General features: G+C 39.2%; 2 protein-coding genes across 8 annotated transcripts in view; one reads left to right on the top strand and one right to left on the bottom strand.

Moving 5' to 3' along the window:
• TYW5 (tRNA-yW synthesizing protein 5) overlaps positions 1–22,365 on the top strand; it is a 97,793-nt gene that overhangs the window by 27,713 nt on the left and 47,715 nt on the right. For all 7 annotated transcript variants that reach the window (XR_001882725.1, XR_001882726.1, XR_001882721.1 and 4 more), the window contains exons 9-10: positions 10,511–10,605; positions 15,368–15,437. The gene's annotated coding sequence lies outside the window, so the exon portion shown is untranslated. The remainder of the gene's footprint in view (positions 1–10,510; positions 10,606–15,367; positions 15,438–22,365) is intronic.
• Positions 245–13,583, bottom strand: CUNH2orf69 (chromosome unknown C2orf69 homolog). Its single transcript, XM_017858978.1, has 2 exons — positions 12,754–13,583; positions 245–2,495 (listed from the first exon to the last, which is right to left on the bottom strand). The coding sequence occupies exons 1-2, from the start codon at positions 13,081–13,083 to the stop codon at positions 1,671–1,673; spliced, it is 1,155 nt and encodes a 384-aa protein (XP_017714467.1). The 5' UTR covers positions 13,084–13,583; the 3' UTR covers positions 245–1,670.

Raw genomic sequence — 22,365 nt, 5'->3', positions numbered from 1 at the left:
AAAAAAAAAAAAAAATTTAGCGATGCTGTTCTGCAGTTTATAAAATTGTTAAAACACCAAAAAGAGATATTATTTTTAAGCATTTGTTAAGAATCCTTTCTCATGAGTCTCCGAATATTTGGAATGTATTTATAGAGTTATTAAAATATAATTCTGGGAAGAAACCAAGAAATTAACATTTTTATTCTATATGGCTTTATAAATCTAGGTCTTCTGGGTCATTAAGGTATTAAGCTTCAGTGTCTTTTTTTTTTTTTTAGTCCTAAAGCAGCATGTTACTTCCCTGCTATTTCATGACCTGCAAAAGCTAATTATTAATAAACAACAAACTGCTCACCTTTTATTGTAATCACCCAATTACGATGTCAATGTTGGTTGACATTCATTAGATCTGGATTTCTCAAAGTGTATTTATCTAGGTCAAGAAAAACGGGCAGAAGGAAACTTCACCCAAATTATGTAGCAGTGTTAAGCAAATTCAGTTTTTGAGCCAAAATTAAATCATTTGTGTCTTCAAACTTTCCCTTGTAACTTTTCTTATAGCAATGTAATTTTGCATTTTGGCCAAAGAGAGCTATTTTCTTTTGGCAGACAAAATCATGCTTCTGGAGAAACATTGACTTAGATCTATGGAATCTGTTTCCTTTTTAATAGAGCTCTAACAAATAGAGCTTTATATATTTATTTTATCCAAGTTGATCCTTTCAAAAGACTGATTAATGAAAATTTGAAATTTGCTCTGTAGTACATTTTATCCAATATACATGAATATGCTCAATTTAAAGCAATTTTCTAAAACAACTGGTTTTTGGCCAAGATTCAAGAAACCCCAGAATGTCTTATCCAAAATAATAAAAAACTGACAATTAAAAATTAAACAACAGTGCTTAAGTGTTATTTTGTTTCATTTTGTTTTAGAGATGAAGTCTCACTATGTTGCCCAGGTTGAAGTGCAGTAGCTAGTCTCACAATCATGGTGAACCACAGCCTGGGCTCAAGCAATCCTCCTGCCTTAGCCTTCCGAGTAGCTGGAACTAAAGGCACACACCACCACACCTGGCTATGTTTTTAAAAACCACCTTTACACTACTGTACACTTTTGGACATCTGGAAACAAATATATGTTGACTCTCATGAGAAAAGTACTTGGTGACACTTTAAAGAATGAGTCAAGGAGTTTACAAAAACACAAGAGGCAGGGTACAGTTATTCCAAAATGATAGAAAACAGCATTGTACCTTTGCTTTTGTTTGAAGAGAAATGAAAATATTTCCACTTAAAATAGCTAGTTACTGTTAAAATGTCACCAAATTAGTTTAAAACATTACTCAGAAAAGCAGTTATTTCCAACAGTAACAATTTTAGTTACCTTTTATAAGAACTATGTTGTAACTTTCATTTTTAAGGGTCTTATATCTCCTCAGGATTATTACAAACCACCTTGTTAGATTTCAAATTAACTAATTCTAACTCAATCCAAATTAATAACTGCTCACATTCACAAGCAAAAAATACTATTGCACATTACACTCACATTTTAGGAATGTGTGCTTCCCCCCATACCCCAAAACTGACAATGCAGGTATGAATTACATCCCATAATCTCAATTTATAGCACTCAAAGTGCTTATGTTCTTCCAGTGAACAAGTTCATTAATATACCTGTAATCTCAAAATACTTCGTGAACCCTGAAGTGATTCTCTATGGAAGGAACCTCCTTTGTAAAATGAATTTGGCTAGTCACCTGCATACCAAAATCTCCAAGTATCTGAACAAATTTCTTGTGCTCCTTTCCAATCCAAGATCTCATTGGATCACGTACTTGGTAAGGTGTTACATGAGTGTGAACGATAATCCCTGTTTGTGCAAATTCTTTCAAGACTTCTGGATAAGTAACCCAAGTATTGCTTCCTCCAGAATGACCACCATCCAGCCAATACATTGTTCTTATGCTTTTGATAAAAGCATCTATGTTCTTGTCTTTCTTGGCTTCTTTCAATTCAAAAAGCAACTGATTCAAAACAACACAACCTTTACTGAATCCAATCAAAGTAAAAGATGCATCATTTAATGATGGTGGATAAAAACTCATGGCAGATTCATCAGACTTTTCACAGGTCCTCACTTTTTCTCCCTGGCAACCATTCGTAGTATGAGAAGAACTGGATCTACAGTTAGATGCTATGGAGTCCTTATTCCAAACATTCAAACTTTTCTTTGATAAACTATTCTGACTTAAATTAAAAGCATTAACTAATAACATATAAAGGTGCTTAAAAGCTCCAAAGTCAGTATTGTGTTCTGGGGCACCAAACATGTTACTTTTCACAAAATTGTCATAGCAGCTGAATTTGTGCAAATGCATTCGGGAACATTTTATCACCCAAATGTAACTATTGGGGAACCGGTGGGCTAAAATGGTAGCAACATTTTCTAGACTCCAGTTTTCCCATTGATAATTCTCAGGATGACGAGTCATAATTTCATGGTAATTCTGAAAAGTAAGAAAGATGAAATAAGTATTAAATACATATTTACATAAAATGATTTCCACAAAATAGTTTCCATTTTATTGTGGAGAAAGGATGTTACAATGACCTATGGTTATATACACTAGAAATGAAAACTATAAATTTGTCATTACTATCTAGTAATAAGATTTTTGAACCAATTACTTCTTCAGTTTAAGCCTGAAATCTATCAAGAGACAAGGAAATAAGATATACCTACATGGAACAGTAAAAGTTTTAAAATTTAATTTTGAAGGGTTATAGATATGTTTAACAAATTTTATTTTAGTATATACATATAATCAATTTTCCTAACACATCAACTGAAAATATAAATTTGGTTCACTAGATACACTTTCTGACCAACACAGAATCTTAAAATATTTCCCTAAGTTGCCATTCTATACCCCTCCCTCTTTGAATTTCTCTAGCAACCTGAACACTACGTTCAATTTCAAATTTAGTATTATACACAAAGCTGCAATAAACATTATAGAAAACTCTTTGTACACATCTGTGATTATATCCTTAAATTCCTAGATATGGAAAAACTAGGTCAAAGAATATATGTAATTTAAGTCTGGATTTCTATTCTTGCCTATTCATATCCTTTGCTCCTCATTCCCTCATTCCCCACTTTTTGTGTGAGACAGGATCTCGCTCTGTCATACAGGCTGGAGTGCAGTGGCATGATTATGGCTCATTGCAGCCTTGACCTACTGAGCTCAAGCAATCCTCCCTCCTCAGCCTCCCAAGTAGCTGGGACCACAGGTGCATATCATCACATGTAGCTAACGTTTTTATTCTTTGTAGAGAGAAGGTCTCACTTTGTTGCACAGGCTGGTCTCAAACTCCTGGACTAAACCATCCTCCTACCTCATTTTCCCAAAGTATTGGTATTATAGGCATGAGCCACCATACCCAGCCTCCTTTGTCCTTTTGTATTTACACCTTATTTATAAGCATTCTATATATACTAACCATAACTTTTTGTTTAGGTCCTAGGATGTGCACATAAACTGTTTTAATTTTACTCATACTGACTTTTTGGGGGGGGGGGGGGATTCATTCAAATTTATTCATTTGTTCTATAAAATTTACTGGATACCTACCAGTTGGGCAGGGAACAAAAGAGACTAAACCCTTGTTCACATGGAGCTCACATTCTACTGCAGAGATACACACAACAAACAACTCCACAAGTAAACAGAGCAGCACTGTCCAACAGAAATAAAACATGAGCCACATTTAAAATTTTCAAGCGCCAGATTTTAAAAAGTAAAAAGTTAACAGGTGAAACTAATTTTAATCATTTCTTTCTTGAGCTAAATATATCCAAAATATCACAATCTCAACATGTAACCAATATTAAAAATTACTGGAGGATCTTAACATTCTTTTTTCCTTCCTAAGTGCTTGAGATCCAGTGTGTATTCATACTTACAGTACATCTCAATTTGGATGCTAAATTTTCATCAGAAATACTTGATCTGAATTTGAATCTCATAAAATTTACAGCGGAAAAAGTAAACTCACATACCCAACTTGTTCCAAATATACTTAAAAGTTTTCCATGAACTGAACTGGGTATCCATTTTTTAATATACATTTAAATTAACTGAAATTAAATACAGTTAAAAATGTCGTTCCTCTATTAAATTTAGTTCCTCAAGTGGACTAACAGCATTTTAAGTAGTCAATAGCCACAAGTGATTCGTGGCTACCATATTGGACAGCTCAAAACATATCAGACTTACAGCCTGGAAACATTTCAAAAATATATATATATATTAGATGGTGGTAAGTATAACACAACATAATAAGTAAAGCAGGAGAAAAGGAAGACAAGGTTTTGGAGAGCGTAGAAAATTATTAGTTAACACAGAATGGTCAGGAAAGGCTTCTCCATAAAGTGATAGTTTGAAAGGACCTGAAGGAACTCAGAGAATGAACCACGTGGGTATTTCAGGCAGAAGGAACTACAACTGCAAAAGGCCCTGAGGTGGGAGCTTGCTGAACATAATCCAGACACAGCAATGAGGTCAGTGTGGCTCCAGAGGAGTCAACAGTATCAAATGTGATCACAAAGGAGGGCAGAGAGATTGTTTAGGGAAGAGGAGAGGTGCTGACCAGGCTTTATAAGACACCACAAAGACTTTGCCTTTTGCTCTGAAAGGATCTGGAGCCAAAGGCTGATATAATATATGTTTTGAAAATATTACTCTGGCTCCTAATAATGAAGGGGCAACAGCTGATGCAAGGAGACCATTAAAAGGCTACTGAAATATAATCCTGATAAGAGAAGGCAGCTTGAACCAGAGTAGTAAAAGTAGTAAGGTCCTGAATTTATTTTGGAGTAGTGTCAACAGGATTTGCAGATGGACTGGATATAGAGGGTGAGAGAAAAATAAGATAAATGATGTGAGTTTTCCTAATTTCTAATGGTCATACACAGTATCTATCAGTTTGAAATACACTCTCCTTTTGACCTAGTAATTCGAGAAATTTATCTCATTGATATACTTACATATATGCATAAATAAATATGTATAAGGATATTTATCTCTGCTTCAAAAGAATGAGGCAGCTCTATGAGTACTCCTACTCCTATGGGTTGTAAAATAAGGGCTAAAAAATCCAGTACACTATGCAACCATTTGTATTTTTTAAAAAAGCCTGAGGCTGGGGGCGGTGGTTCACGCCTATAATACCAGCACTTTGGGAGGCAGAGGCAGGCAAACTGCTTGAGTTTGAGACCAGCGTGAGCAACATGTGAAATCCTGTCTCTATTACAAAAAAAAAAAAAAAAAAAACAAAAATTGGCAGGGTGTGGTGGTGTGCCCCTGTAGTCCCATATATATATGTGTGTGTATATATATCTAACAGTGGCAGCCTTGGGGGAGGGAAGGGAAATGGGCAACTGGAGGGAATGGGGTGAAAGAAAGAATTACTTTTCAATGTAAAACCTTGAATAATCTGAACTTTTAGCAATATGCACATTTTCTCTATTTAAAAATTAAAACTAGTAAATACTACAAAATTCAGTCTATATACAAAGGTATAGGTAAGAGAAAATCATCCATATAACCACCAATTAAAAATAATCATTATTAAAATTCTGATGTCTAGCAGTCCAGTTTTCTCTAGCATACACATATACAAGTATGTATACAAGGGAGCATTCTTCTCCCCACCAAGCAATAAGCTTATACATAGTTTTCACTTAAAAATATATTATAGGCATGGTTCCATATCAATATAGATTTGCATCATAATTTTTAGACATCTAAGGTTAATACCAATTTACACTTTCACTGGAATCATAAAAGAGTGCTTATTTTCCCACATCTTTACCCATCCTTAATGCTAATGGCTATTAGCATCAATTTTTAAAAATCCTTGCTACTATGATAAAATGATTTAATTTGCATGTTTGATTTAATTTGCATGTTTTGATTTACTTTTGATTTAATTTGCATGTTTTGATTCCCTTTTGATTTAATTTGCATGTTTTGATTCCCAATCAGGTTAAACACTGTTAACTGGCAGTTTTCATTTTTCTTTTGTTAATTTTCTGTTCATGTCCTATGATAATTTTCCCACTATGATGTTCAATTCCTTCCTAAGTTATATTTCACTAATATTAGTAGTTTGAGCCATATATGTTAAAAATACTAATTCCCAGGCCAGGTGCAGTGGCTCATGCCTGTAATCCCAGCACTCTGGGAGGCCAAGCTGGGCGGATCACGAAGTCAGGAGATGGAGACCATCCTAGCCAACATGGTGAAACCCTGTCTCTACTAAAAATACAGAAATTAACCAGGCATGGTGGCACGTGCCTGTAGTCACAGCTACTCGGCAGGCAGAGGCAGAAGAATCACTTGAACCCGGGAGGTGGAGGATGCAATGAGCCAAGACCGCGCCATTGTACTCCATCCTGGGTGACAGAGCAAGACTCCGTCTCAAAAAAAAAAAAAAAAAAAAATGCTAATTCCTAGAAGGCCATCATTTGACCTTTTATGGATTCTGCTATTGCTTTCTGCACAACTATTTTATAATTAATGATATATACAATTATCATGAAATTATAGGCGGTTACATCTGGAAGGGCTCATTTAAATCCTTTTTACAGTTAAGGAACCTGAGGTCCTAGAAACTACAGTTATTTATATATTTATTTAGTTAATAAGCCAAAATGAACCTACATTTTATGACTCTCAGTTTAGTCCCTACCACACAGAAGGTGCTCTAACTCTAGAAACTTGATATTTTCCTTGCTCAGCCCCGGGTTCCACGGTTAGAGGAAGGAGAATGCTTATTCTAAGGAACTGTATGCAGTAAAATGTAAAGATGGAATCATTACTGTGTGTCAGAGCCCAGATCTGAGAACAATGGAAACACACTTTCATATTCTAAAAAGAGGCACCAGACACCCCTATACGAGTTACAAAAAGGTAGCCCAAACTGGTTCTGCAACCGAGGCTGTTACCCGTGGCCAATCTACAGAAAAGGTTAAAGACTAAGGAAAGAGAGGGATTTCTTTCAAGAGAGTTTTTATCCTAGTTGGGAATGCAATGCACTACTATCCCCAGAAGAGGTAAGGGGTGAAAGGCCATGCTTCTCATCCCCAGTGAGGCAGGCCACAAGAGAATCTCTTGAGAGTTTAAAGAATGCTTACTACTCCAGTTAAATGCTTGCTGACCTGCAAAAAACTCAGAGAGCCACTCCAAACTGCTATTGAAGTAAGGAACAAAGGATTTTTAGGAAATCTTGACATGTGTCTCCAAGAGTTTGTAGACAAATCATAGATTCAAACTAAGTGTTCTGCCCTTAGAGCACAGCAAACTTCTGCTATGGTTTGAATGTGTCCACCAAAGTTCATGTTTTGGAAACTTAATCCCCAAAGCAACTATGATTAGAGGTGGGACCTTTAAGAGGTGATTAGGTCACAAGGGCTCTACTCTCATGAATGGATTAATGGTTCTTGATAAAAGGATGAATTTGGCCTCTCCTTCCCCTCCCCCACTCCCTAGTGCTCTCTTGCCCTTCTGCCTTCCACCATGAGATGACAGGGCAAGAAGGCCCTCACCAGATGCAGGCCCCTCCCAACCTCCAGAATCATGAGCTAAATAAATTTCTGTTTATTATAAACATAAAGGGCACATCTGAGGTAAGCAGGCTGGAATGACCAGAACAGGGTCCAGCCTAAGAGAGCTGCCTGATAAAGTATAGGAAGCTCCAAGGTACATGACCAGGACATACCACTTAGGGCATGATCATCTATAGATTCTAACCTTTAGGAAAGCAAAATTTTTAAAGAGTTAAAACTGGAAATGACTCAAATGTTTATGAGCTGATGCATGGATAAACAAATTGTATATCCATACATAGATAGAATACTACTCTGTAAATAAAAGGAATAGACTACTGGCTGGGCACAGTGGCTCATGCCTGCAATCCCAGCACTTTGGGAGGCCAAGGCAGGAGGATCACTTAACCCCTGGAGGTTGAGACTAGCCTAGGCAACATAATGAGACCCTTGTTTCTACAAAAAATTTTATAAATTAGCCAGGTTGTGATGGTGCATGCCTGTAGTCCCAGCTACTTGGGAGGCTAAGGTAGAAAGATCACTTGAGCCTGGGAGGTTGAGGCTGCAGTGAGCCATGATCACGCCACTGCATTTCAGCCTAGGTGACAGAGCGAGACCCTGTCTCAAAAAAACAAAATAAAAAAAGAAAAAAACTATGGATACAGGTAACAAGATGGATGAATTTCAAAAGTATTAAACAGTGACACAGGTCACACAGAAACGACTACATACCATATGACAAATTAACAAAATTCTAGAAAAAACAAAAACTACAGTGAAAGAAAGCAGATTAGTGGTTGGGAAAAGAAAACTGACAATAACAAAATTCTAGAAAAGCACAAACTATAGTGAAAGAAAGCAGGTTAGTGGTTGGAAAAGAATACTGACCATAAAGGAGCACAGACGTACTTTTAGGATAATGGAGATACTCTACAACATGAGTATGGTGGTTATATAATTCTAACACTTGTCAAAATTCACAAAATTGTACTCTTACTTAAAATACAAGGGCTGGGTGCAGTGGCTCACACCTGTAATCCCAGCACTTTGGGAGGCCCAGGTGGGCAGATCACTTGAGGTCAGGAGTTTGAGACCAGCCTGGTCAACATGGTAAAACCCCATCTCTACTAAAATTAAAAAAAAAAAAAAAATTACCAGGCATGGTGGCACGCACCTGTAGTCTCAGCTACTCAGGAGGCTGAGGCAGGAGAATCACTTGAGCCTGGGAGGTGGAGGATGCAGTAAGCCAAGATCATGCCACTGCACTCCAGCCTGGGCAACAGAGCAAGACTCCATACAAATTAACAAAATTCTAGAAAAAACAAAAACTACAGTGAAAGAAAGCAGATTAGTGGTTGGGAAAAGAAAACTGACAATAACAAAATTCTAGAAAAAGCACAAACTATAGTGAAAGAAAGCAGGTTAGTGGTTGGAAAAAGAATACTGACCATAAAGGAGCACAGACGTACTTTTTAGGATAATGGAGATACTCTACAACATGAGTATGGTGGTTATATAATTCTAACACTTGTCAAAATTCACAAAATTGTACTCTTACTTAAAATACAAGGGCTGGGTGCAGTGGCTCATACCTGTAATCCCAGCACTTTGGGAGGCCCAGGTGGGCAGATCACTTGAGGTCAGGAGTTTGAGACCAGCCTGGTCAACATGGTAAAACCCCATCTCTACTAAAAATTAAAAAAAAAAAAAAAAAAAAAATTAACCAGGCATGGTGGCACGCACCTGTAGTCTCAGCTACTCAGGAGGCTGAGGCAGGAGAATCACTTGAGCCTGGGAGGTGGAGGATGCAGTAAGCCAAGATCATGCCACTGCACTCCAGCCTGGGCAACAGAGCAAGACTCCATCTCAAGGAAAAAAAAAAAGATAGGGAAAGCTTCTAATACTATCTTATAAAATTCTGTTTAGCCCTATTCTGTGCAATATTTATTCAAATTAAGAATAAAGCTATAACAAGAATGCTCAGCCAGGTGTGGTGGCTCATGCTTGTAATCCCAACACTTCAAAAGGCTGAGGCGGGAGGATCACTTGAACACAGGAGTGGGCAACACAGTGAGACCCTGTCTCTGTAAAAAACAGTAATAAAAGAAAATAAATAAAATAGAATGTCTAGGCATCTAAAAGGATCAACACAATAAAAAGATAGGCTGTATTTAACAGCGAAAATTTCATCAGGATAAATATTAGGCTCAAAAGAATCAAGTACAAAATTACAGATGAGGAAATCAGCCTAATAGCATTTTATATAATAGCCAACACATTTCAAGTACTTCATGCATTGTTCAAAGCAACTCACAAATACTCATTTATATAACAAGTCATCTACTGTACACCTACTACATGCTGCACTCAAGCATTACAGATTATATCAGTGAACAGACGTGCTTATTTATATTTTAGTGGCAGAAGGCAAACAAAACTCAAAACGAAAAGTAACTAGTATAGTAAATGCAATGAGTAAAAATAAAGAAGAAAAGTTTATGGGAAGCCTATATATACTATGATTATTACACAGGATGGTCAGAAAAGGTCTCAGAGAGGCAGAGTCTTGAGCAGACCTGGAAGAGGTGAGGTAATAAACCTACAACTCATCTACTTGGAAGGCTGCTGCAGGCAGTATGCACAACACTTTTTAGGTATAGTGTGCCTGACATGTTTGAGCAACACCAAGAAAGCCAGAGAAGGCTGGAGAAAAGTAAACAGAAAAAGGAGACCAAGTCAGATAGGTAAAAGGGTGGGAAAACATACAGATAATGAAAAGCCTTGCAGGACAGGACATTAACAGGAAGGACTCTGGCTTTTACTCTGAGTGACATGGGAAGTGATTGCAGTTTTAAGCAGATGTGGAATGATTTGACTTACATTTTTCAATCGTTATTCTGATTACTTTAGATACACTGAAAAGGTGAAGCCACTAGATTTGATGATATGAGGTATGAAAGACTTCTAATGGATGACTTCAAGATTTCTATCAAGCAACTGAGAAGGTAAAGTTTCCATACATGAGGAAGACTGCACAGGGTTGAAGATCCAGAGATTTTAGGTTTAGGATATCTATTAAATATCCAAAAGGAAATAATCTTGCATATAACTGGTTGGCCTAAAGTTTGGGGAGTATGTGTAGGCTAGATACATAAACATTGAGGGTGTCAGTGTACAGGTAGTGAGTAAAGCCATGAGACTGAAGGGAGTGAACACAGACAGAGGAAACGTGGAGGAACAGATGACTAGGATATTCCAATACTTTTTAAAGTCACCAGAGAGATGAAAAGGGACCAGAACTCATTGAGTATTCACATATTTAATCTCCATTGACACCTTATAAATTATTATTCTTATTTTATAGTTGAAGTACCTGAAACACAGAGATGTAACAATTGTCCAAGGACCTTATACCTAAATATAAAGTTCTAAATCAGGGTTCAAACCCAGGCAATCTGGCCTCAAACTGCATGTAAGACTTTTTAAACCTCCTCTGAAGACTTGTAATATATATATCTTGGCTGGCACACTTTAAAACACTTTAGGAGGTGCTCAATAAATGTTATCATTATCATTATCATCATCATTATTTTAGGAATGCATGCAGTAATTGTTCAACAAAATTATTCTGATAGTCAGAAATGTCACATGCTATTTTCCCAATCTGAGCCACAAGGGCAAAAAGTGAGTAAGTGCCTTTTTTTCTCTTAAATCTAAGTACTAGTTGTTTTTTTTCTTTATTCTCTCTTTTCTTTTTTTTTTCCTAGTTTTTATTAGCAGTCAACTAAACCAGTCAGTTATTTTGAGGGCAAAAGAAAATACTATATATATATATACATATATATGTGTGTGTGTGTGTGTGTATATATATATCTTAATCGTTATTTGACTCAGAGCACAAAGTTTCTAAATATGTCATTTTAAGGCACCAATTTTGAAAATAAACGATTGTAATTTCATAGTATAAGAAACACATCTAGGCCGGGCGCGGTGGCTCACGCCTGTAATCCCAGCACTTTGGGAGGCCAAGGTGGGCAGATCACCTTAAGTCGGAAGTTTGAGACCAGCCTAGCCAACATGGTGAAACCCCATCTCTACTAAAAATATAAAAATTAGCCCAGTGTGGTGGCGCACGCCTGTAATCCCAGCTACTTGGGAGGCTGAGGCCCGAGAATCACTTGAGCCGGGGAGGCAGAGGTTGCAGTGAGTCGAGACTGCACCACTGCACTCCAGCCTGGGCAACAGAGCGAGACTCCGTCTCAAAAAAACAAAAAAGAGAAACTCTAGCTATATTCTAGCTTTACCTGTCTAGAACTTTCTATGATGATGGATTATTTTCTATGATAATGCTATATATCTGTGCTGTCCAATACAGTACACACAAGCCATCTATCTGTAGCTACTGAGCACTCGAAATGCAGCTAACATGACTAACTGGATTTTTAGTTTTATTTAATTTTAATTAATTCAGATAGCTATATATATATGGCTAATGGCTACCATATTAAATAATGCAACTTTAGATTAAGACCCAGTTTTCAGGGCAACATAACCACGGATATTTGCCTGCAGCTATAAAATAATAAACATAACATGCAAAAGTACAAAATGAGGTGAGCATCAAAATATTGACACGCTTAATAATCATTGTCCCTTTACTCCCATCTCCACTCTTTTTTAGAGTTACTGGGTGTCGTACCTTTATAATGTCTGTTTGATTTTTAATTACTGCCACCGTTTTCTAAACACTACGTGCTAACTTAATTTGAAAGCCATCTCTGTCCCCTGCCCAGCACACACACACACACACACAGGGTCCTCTGAAAAACCAAATTATAGAATGAATATACAAGATGCGTCTCATTCCCTGTCTCAAATTCCGCCTCCTGGAAGCCTGGACCGACAGCTGGCTCTTTCGAGATCGTAGCCCTCGTCCGACACCTTCCCCATGGGGTTCTATGGACAAAGGGCAACAGGGGCGTGGAAGCCACGGTTTTGGATTTCGTGGAGTAAGGGAAGAGCCACCCTCAGTGAATGTGTGGGTGTGTTCAGGCAAGGAAAGGAACCAGGCAGCAGCTACGAGGGAAGAATCCAGTGACCGCGTCCGTATACACGAGAGGAGGGAACAGATACCCAAGCAGGCCCCGAGTTACCTGCACATCCCCAGGGAAATAGAGGACGTGATGCTGGCGCGGCGGCTGCGGCTCCTCCTTCCCTGGGTCCCCGGGGAGGTCCTGCCGTTCCAGTCCCTCCCCGCCAGCCAACAGGAGCAATTCGTTGCTGCGCTGCGGATCAGCTCCAGGCACGGCGGACAGCTGCAGGCACTGCCGGCGGCGCACCTCGGCCGAGAGGGAGCATCGCGCGCCCCCGCTGCCGACCGGGTTCATGGTTCTGGCCTGAGAGCACCACGAGGCGTTTCCGATTCCGAGCTGCGGCAGCAGAAGCAGCAGCGGCGGCGACCGCAGGAGCCTGAACCCCCACATGGGTCGCCGCCGCGAGAGCGGTTCGGAGGTGGAGGGTGGCGGGGGGGTTCCTGAGGGAGGGACTTCAGCCAAGCGGCTTAACGGTCGGCGGCCGCGGCCCGGCCTAGAGCCGGCGCTGAGGCGACGACGTCAGAGGCGGACGACCGCGCGCAGCGTGCGTAAGGAAAGGAAGGGAGGGGTGTGCCCGAAATCGGACTTGGGATCACGGAGAAGACGGTGGGCGTGGCTTGAGGAAGGGCGTTTGTGATTGGTGGGTTCTGCCGCGGCCGGGAAGTTCGAACAGAAGTCTGGGGAAGAGTCGGCGAAGAGCAGAGTTGAACTGAGTACTCCCAGCTAGAGCAAGCGGCAGTTGCAGCGCATGCGCAGCAGCAAGGGCGGCCGCAGGTCGCTGTTCAATAATACGAAACGTATAGACGTTTGAGTATACCAAGCTCCCTGTTTCTGTGGGTTCACCTGAGATTTATCTGGTCTTTCGGGCCTTAAAAGGGAGACAGTCCCAAAGATGTGAGTAATTCTGACCTGTCGAGGATTCCGTGGGAAGTCTTCTACATGCCCTGAAGGAAGGGAATCTCTTTCCTCATACCCTGAGTTTCCTGAGTACAATTATTATAGATATACGAAGATCTCTATGCTGATGGGGAATTTGTGGTTAGATATGAAGCTAATTCATCTCTGCTTGGTAGCGGGGAACAGGGCACATGGTCTAGGACAGGAAAAAACGGGGCGAAGCACTACGCATTACTTGGTGTTTTGCAGCCGATGAGATTTGCTATTTGGCGGTTTTCGAAAACTAAACAGTGTAGGAAAGTCATGTGTGTCCAGCAACTATCTGTGTCCAGTTGAGTAGGAATAAGATTTGGGGAAATGTATGCTCAGGCCTGTAATCCCAGCGCTGTGGGAGGCCGAGGCGGAGGATCACTTGAGTCCAGCAGTTTGAAACCAGCCTGGGCAACATAGGGAGGCCTTGTCTCTACTAAATTTTTTTTTAATTATCCGGGCGTGGTGGTGCATGCCTATAGTCCAAGCTACTGGGAGGGCTGAGGTGGGAGACTGGATCGCTTGAGCCCAGGAGTTGTATGCTGCGATGAGTTGTGATCTCACCACTGCACTCCAGCCTGGGCAACAGAAGCAGACCCTGTCTCAAAAAATAAACCAAAAACAAACAGGGAAGTGTGTGCGTGCGAGGATGAGATGCAAGTACTTGTGAGACAAAGCACTGTAAAGAGAATATTAATGAAAATTACAAAAACTACAGCCAACATTTGTTGAGGGTTTACTATAGGCCAGAAATCTAAGCACTTTATATATAATTGTTCGGAGTTTATATATGTGTATTTAAGCACACATACTGTTTTCTTTGGTCTACATATGCAAATATTAACAAATGGCTTGGAGTAGGAACATAAATGAGCAAATGATAAGATATGATTTTTTTATATATATATAGACTTAGTGATTTAGTATGCTAACGTACTCTGGTCTAAATAATTGTATTCCATCTGACATCAAAATATTGTTATCAATCAAAAATTATTCAACTAATTACTAAGGAGATCTACTGCTTTCTAAAATAACTGGTTAAAAACAAGTAGAGATTAATTATACAATAATTAGTGTATAATGACATTTAGGCAACCTGACTTCACTCTGTTTTGCCAATTGCATACATGTTACTTTCCATTGTTAGATAGAGGATTGCTGAAATGTTATCTAAAAGTCCAAACATGTACATGAATTGTAAATGCAGCTTTTGATTTGTGGTCTTGTTTTTAGCTTGACCTTTTAATGAAATCTATTTTATTTTATTTTATTTTTTTGAGACAAGGTCTTGCTTTGTCGCCCAGGCTGCAGTGCAGTGGCACAATCTCGGCTCACTGCGATCTCCACCCCCCAGATTCAAGTGATTCTCCTGCCTCAGCCTCCCTAGTAGCTGAGATCACAGGCGTGTGCCACCACGCCCGGCTAATTTTTGTATTTTTTTAGTAGAGACAGGGTTTCTCCACGTTGACCATGCTGGTTGCGAACTCCTGACTTCAGGTGATCTACCCACCTTGGCCTCCCAAAGTGCTGGGATTACAGGCAGGAGCCACCATGCCCTGCCTTAATGAAATCTATTCTTATTGAAGAGAATGGAGAATGTGTTTTAGAAGGAAAATTGTAGCAAATATTAAATACTACAGAGTTGTCTCAGTATTGCTAAAATAATTAAGGTCTTTAAGAAATACAAGTAAGGATTTAAAGAGTAAAGAAACAGACTAAAGTAAGCACAAATGTTTCCCTACAGTCAAGGGATTTGTACAGCCCTATAGGAGACACCTCCAGAGAAAGTAACAGCTCTCAACTGATTCACTGAGGTATGTATGTCATTTATGGCAAGTCATTGCCGCTGCAATTCCTTCTCACAGATCCCCTTGATATTACTGTAATATCTATTTTCTGTCTCCATCCCTTCTGTCTTCTTCTAGGAGACCAATTTTGTAAATCACTACTTTTCTAACAACACTGGCACAGATGGCCCAGCATTCTCCCTTTTCTCAGAGCTGGTTTTCCATCCCAGAAAGAGGTCTTACATATACAAAGTTATTCTAATCAGTTGTGTGAGTTTTCTCTTCTCTAACTGATAAGGGTTCTGCACAGGGATTAGATTAATGCTAATAGTGTCCAAAAGGCTATAGCTCACCTCTGGACTCTTGAGAGTTCTCAAGGGATCCTGCTGAGCTCTCCCTTTTTAATGCTATTCAATATAATAGAAAAGTTGCAAAATTGGAAGGAATCTGAGAAAGACTAATTTACAATGGAAAGGACAGCATTAAAAGGCACAAACTCCAATATCTACAGGGGCCAGGTCTATATTATAAATAGTAAAATTGGCCACAAGTAAACAATAGGGAATGTAAACCCTGGCAAACTAGAGAGATGTCATATTTGAAGAAGGCAGTCACTATTCACTGCTAGCCAGTTGTAAAATGAAGGCAACATTTTGCCAAACCTTCAAACTTGTTAAGAGATTTCTCGACACAAATCAGATACAGATTTTTATGTTTCATTTGCCAACTTGTAAATGTTGACAACTAATTAAATTTGCTTGCAAAACACTATTAAGTGCACATATAGACCATATTTGGCCTATGGGCCACAAATGTGCAACTTCTGTACTAAAAGGTGAAATGACTGGATACAGAAAGGCAGGAGATGGGGGGAAGAAAAAGACAAGACAGAAAAGACCGGGCATAGTGGCTCATACCTGTAATCTCAGTACTTTGGGAGGCCGAGGCAGGCAGATCACTTGAGGTCAGGAGTTTGAGACCAGCCTGGTGAACATGGTGAAACCCCATCTCTACTAAACAAACAAAAATTAGCCGGACATGGTGGTGGACACCTGTAATCCCAGCTACTCAGGAGGCTGAGGCAGGAGAATCACTTGAACCTGGGAGGCGGAGGTTGCAGTGAGCCGAAATTGCTCCACTGCACTCCATCCTGTGGAGAGTCTGTCTTAAAAAAAAAAAAAAAAAAAAAAAAAAAAGGCAAAATATCCCTTAAATGTGGCTTTCTGTGAGCAATTGAGAGGGAAAAGAATGTGGAAATGATTTTAAGAAGTTCTGTGAGATTTTAATTGGATCACATTTGATGTACTTTAAGAGATTAAAAAAGTTTTACTTTTAAAAAATTATTCTTGGTTTTGAACAGGTATTTTTTTGTGTTTTAATAAGCTTCTTTGCCAAAACTGGGCCCTGAGAGGAACCGGCTTCATATGAGGTGTGCCACTCTAGCATATAATTTGGCTCCCATAATGCTCAATAAAATAAAAATTAGAGAATGGAGCATTTGGGGATTTGAAAGCTTATTCTTTGGCTAGTTTCACCAGCTAAGCAACACCATGTACACTGTTCCTGTGGTATATAATTTATTAGAGACCTACTTCCTCAAAATGCAAATCACTGCATGTCAAGAAGGCTTTGGTTAAAGTCATGAAGATTTACTCCTATCTTTTTCTTCTAAAATTTTATAGTTTTAGCTCATATATTTAGTTCTACACCCCTTTTGAGTTTTGAATGCTTCAAAGAAGGGGTCCAACTTCATTGTTTTTTTTTTTTTTTTTTTGCATGTGTCTGTCCAGTTGACCCTGTACCACTTGTTAAAAGGCTTTTTCTTTTCCCCATTGAATTATCTTGGCACCTTTGTTGAAAAACATTTGACCGTAAATTTAAGGTCTATTTCTAGACTCTCAATCCTATTTTACTGTTTTACATGCCTATCCTCATACCAATATGCACTGTCTTGATTATTGTAGCTCTGTAGTAAGTACTGAAATGGGGAAATATGAGCCCTCCAACTTTGATCATTTTTTTTCAAGATTGTTTTGGCTATTCTGGGTTCCTTGCATTTCCATATACATCTTAGGGTCAGCTTAAACATTTTTGCAAAAGAGGCAGTTGGAATTTTGATCTCATATTCTCATATATGGCACCAAAACACAAGAGTAAAAAAAAAAGGGGGGGGGCATATCAGACTTTTATCTAATTAGAAAAAGTTTAGTGCTTCAAAGGACACCAATAGAAAATGAAAAGACAACCCACAGAAGGAGAGAAAATATTTGGATATAACATATTGGTTGTGTTAGTCCATTTTATATTGCTCTAAAGGAATACCAGAAATTGGGTAATTTATTAAAAAAACGGAGGAGGTTTATTTGGCTCACAGTGTTCCGCAGGCTATAAAAGAAGCATGGCACCATCGTCTGCTTCTGGTGAGGCCTCAGGAAGATTTTACCCATGGCAGAAGAGGAAAGGAGCTGGCATGTCACATGGCAAGAGAGGTAGCAAGAGAGAAGGGAGGAGATCCTAGGCTCTTTTTAACAACCACATCTCATGTGAGCCTACAACCACTCATTACCATAGGGAAAGCATCAAGCCATTGGCTAGAGATTTGCCCCCATGACCCAAACACCTTCCATTAGATCCTGCCTCCAGCATTGGGGATCACATCTCAACATGAGATTCAGAGGGGACAAACCTCCAAACTATACCATTGGTTAAAGGATTTATATCCAAAATATAAAATCCATTCTTACTACTCAGTAATAAAAAGAAAACCCAATTTTTTTTAATGGGTAAAGGATCTGAATAGACATTTCAGAGAAGATACACAAATAAACAATAAGCACATGAGAAGATACTCAACACCATTAGCCACTAGGGAAATGCGAATCAAAACCCTAAAAGATACCACATTATATCCACCAGGATGGTCACAGTAAAAAGACAGATAATAAAAAATGTCAACAAAAAGTTGGGTATTCATGCATTGCTCATAAGAATGGTGTAGTGGCTTTAGAAAACAGTTTGATAGTTTTCAAAATGTTAAATGTAGATTTATCATGTGACCCAGCAATTCTACTCTTTGGTATATATTCAACAGAAATGAAAATATATAACCACACAGCAACTTGTTCACAGATGTTTATAGCAGTACTATTTGTAATAGCCAAAAAGTAAAAACAACACAAATGTGTATTAACTGATAAATGAATAAAAAATGTCATATATTCATATAATATATTGATTTGTTGAATAACAAAATATTAATCAATAATAACAAAAAGGAATTAGCCTGGGCACAGTGGCTCATTCCTATAATACCAACACTTTGGGAGGCTGAGGCAGGAGGATTGCTTGAGCCCAGGAGTTCAAGACCAGCCTGGGCAACATAGTGAGACACTGCCTTTATTTTTTTTAAGTAATTAAATACTGATCTAAGCTACAACATGGATGAATTATGAAAACATGCTAAGTGAAAGAAGCTAGTCACAAAAGACTACATATTATATGAGTTCATTTTTATGAGTGCTCTAAAAATTGAGTATCTATAGATTCAGAAGTTAGATTAGTGATTACATAGGGCTGACGAGAAGAGGAACTAATTAAAACCTGGTCACTAAGTCCACTTAAGGGGAGGAGAATTACCTTCCACCTTTTGAAAAGGCTCTACCTCTCGAGGGGAGGAGTATCCAAACTCTTGTAGACATTTTAAAACAACCATACCCAAGCTCACGCTAGACCCATCAGAATTCAGAGAACTTTGAACTTCAGCACAAGGTGAATAAAAAATAAGGTACAGTCGAGTGCGGTGGCTCATGCCTGTAATCCCAGCACTTTGGGAGGCCGAGGCGGGTGGATCACAAGGTCAGGAGTTCAAGACCAGCCTGACCAACATGGTGAAACCCCATCTCTACTAAAAATACAAACAAAAATTAGCCGGGTATGGTGGCACGTTCCTGTAGTCCCAGCTACTCGGGAGGCTGAGGCAGGAGAATCACTTGAACCCAGGAGGCAGAGGTTGCTGTGAGCTGAGATCGTGCCATTGCACTCTAGTCTGGGTGATGAGAGAGCCTCTGTAGGAAGAAAGAAAGAAAGAGAAAGAGAGAGAGAGAAAGAAAGAGGGAAGGAGAGAAGGAGGGTGGGAGGGGAAAGAAAGAAAGAAGGCTTAGCTAAGACTAGATTATTGTCAAGTCCAACAGAGCTTAAAGGTTAAAAAACTGTATGAGACTAAAACATAACCTTTATCTTGAAAAACCTGGGGAGCCACTGAAGAATTTTAAATAGGGAAACTCATGATAAGGTCTGTACTTTAGAAAGATCACTGTTACAGCAGTATGGAGAAGAAATTGAAGGAGGCAAAAATGCAGTCAAGGGAAGCCAGTTGGACAGCTACTTCAGTACTCCATATATGTCTTGTTATTTATTGTCATAATAATGCTGTATATATAACAAACCAATCTCAAATTCAGTAGCATAAAAAAATAGTACTTATCATTGCTCATGAACCTGTTAGTCAGCTGGGCAGTTCTGCTGATCTGGCCCAGTATCAGCTGAACTTGGCTAATCCCTGTGTTCAGCTGACAGAAAGGTTAGGGGCTGGATTATTTATTATAGCTTCACTTGCATGTCTGGTGACTGGCTAGCTATTAGCTAAGGCAACAAAGGTGACTAGACTATGTATCACTTATTATCCAGAAGAGTAGTCTGGGCTTGCTTATTTTCATGATGGTGGTGCCTAGGAGAATGAGCAAAAGTGAAGCCAAGACTTAGAACTTGCATGTTATCCAGCTGCTGCATTCTATTAACCAGAGCAAGAAATAAGTCCAGCTCAATTCAATGAGTGAAGAAATAGATTCCACCTCTTAATGGGAAAAACTGCAAAGTCACATTGCATAGGACATAGATATAGACAGGGTTGAAGAATTGTGGCCATTTTTATAATCTACCACAGTCCACTCTCTGGCCACAATTATTCACATCCCTCCTCATGATCCCTCTTCCTACTCCAAAATATGGTATTGTGGCATTTGAGAAAACAGCAGAAGCAGGAAGGTCACTCTCATCTTCCTCTCATTTTTCTTTCCTGGAGCAGCCATAAAACTTAATTTCCTGACCTTCCCCTGAAGTAGATCATATGACCTTTGTGTCAGAGGTTCCTTTCTTGTTTTCGGAGGAAAGGAACATCCTTATCTCCGAAGGCACAGGGTCACAGGAGAAGGATCTGAACAAACAAACCTTGCTAAGTTCCCCCCAGTTTATTACCATTAGATCACACCACCTTTGTCCATACGTCTCAGCTATCCACTTCTTCATCAAACATAGCATAAAAATATACAAATTTCCCTGTTTATTTGAGTCTGCATTTCTGAAAGCTTCTGTGTCGTGTTAAACTTATATTAAAGAAATTTGAATGCTTTTCTCCTATTAATCTTTCTTTTGTTATAGGGGCCTCAGCCATGAATCTGGTGAATGATGAGAAGATAAGTCTTTTTTCCCATATACTCACATACAAATACATTCACTCCTACCCCAAGACACCCTAATTCTCATCCAATCATGGTTTCATACTTCAGAATTTCATGTTCTATATCAGGTACCAATGTGGCAGAACCTCCTGATATGCACTGTAAGGTGAAAAAGGTTACCTGTCCCTCACACACTCAATATTTAGTGGTGAAATAAGGAGTGGAAAGTCACATAATACTTCCATTCAAAAAGAGGAAAGTTAGCACACTTCAGTCCTTGTTTCCGAGCTGTTCTGAAATTCATCTAGACACATGTTCTCAGATCCCTCTGTCCCTGGGAAAGGGAATATTCCTTGAGTGGGGCCCAACTTAGGTCTCTGGGAGTGACTCTGTATTCCATTGTGTTCAATGAGTTTTGGCTCTAGATTCTGAGCAATATACTATGAGACACCTTTTCTTCTCCATTATCCTTTGGATACATTTTAAGTAGCTCATGTTGGCAGCTGACTAACTTTCTTAACCTGCTTTCTGCCAATGGCAAATTAGGGATCCAGAGGTCTTTTTGCATGTTCGAATACTCTCAGCCCTTTTAAGGGCATGCTAATAGCTTTTTTACCTATAAAATTTACTTAAAAATTGTGTGTTTCCTATACAATTTGATTATAGTCTATGCCATGCTCCAAAGCTCACAATCATAATTGTTTTTTTGGTTTGGGTTTTTTTTTTTTTTTTTAAGACAGGGTCTCACTTTTTTTTGCCAAGGTTGGAGTGCAGTAGCACAATCATGGCTTATTGCAGCTTTGACCTGCAAGGCTCAAGCAATCCTCCCACCTCAGCCTCCCAAATAGCTAGGACCACAGGCACGCACCACGTTCAGCTAATTTTTTAATTTTTTTGTAAAGACAGAGTCTCCCACTGTTGCCTGGGCTGGTCTCAAACTCCTGGGCTCAAGCGACCCGCCCACTTTAGCCTCCCAATGTGCTGGGATTACAGGCATGAGCCACTGTGCCCAGCCTCCACAATTGTTTTTAAGACATGCCTCTCACCAGACATGGTGGTGTGTGCCTATGGTCCCAGCTGCTCTGAATGCTGATGCAGGAGGATCACTTGAGTTCAAGAGTTCTGGGCTGTAATGCACTATACCAATTTTGTGTCTGCACTAGCTTCAGCATCAATATGGTAACCTCCAAGGAGCAGAGGACCACCAGATTGCCTAAGGAGGGGTAAACCAACCCAGGTCAGAAACAGCAGGTCACAACTCCCGTGCTGATCAGTAATGGGCAACATAGTGAGATCCCAATTCTTAAACAAATAATAATAATAAAACATGCCTCTCTGTATAGAGATTTTTACTTTGGGAAGAGGTTTCTGTGAGACCATGACCTTAAAATTCCAAAACCCCTCTGCCCTGCTGATAAGGTCTAATGGTTATTACTTTAGTTCTTTCAAAGACCTATGTGAAGGATCTTATATTTATACTCTTGATCTTATCTATATCT

Source organism: Rhinopithecus bieti, unplaced genomic scaffold (assembly GCF_001698545.2).
Source record: "Rhinopithecus bieti isolate Rb0 unplaced genomic scaffold, ASM169854v2 scaffold_48089, whole genome shotgun sequence".
NCBI lineage: Eukaryota > Metazoa > Chordata > Mammalia > Primates > Cercopithecidae > Rhinopithecus > Rhinopithecus bieti.
The sequence above is the reverse complement of the archived record's forward strand: the minus strand, read 5'-3'. Positions and strand labels throughout refer to the sequence as shown.

What these genes read in the sequence shown, in the direction of transcription:
- CUNH2orf69 (XM_017858978.1), bottom strand. Translation starts at nt 13,083, where the DNA reads ATGTGGGGGTTCAGGCTCCTGCGGTCGCCGCCGCTGCTGCTTCTGCTG. An exon ending in ATTTCCCTGGGGATGTGCAG is followed by an intron (nt 2,496 to 12,753) that starts GTAACTCGGGGC and finishes CTTACTTTTCAG; the next exon opens with AATTACCATGAAATTATGAC.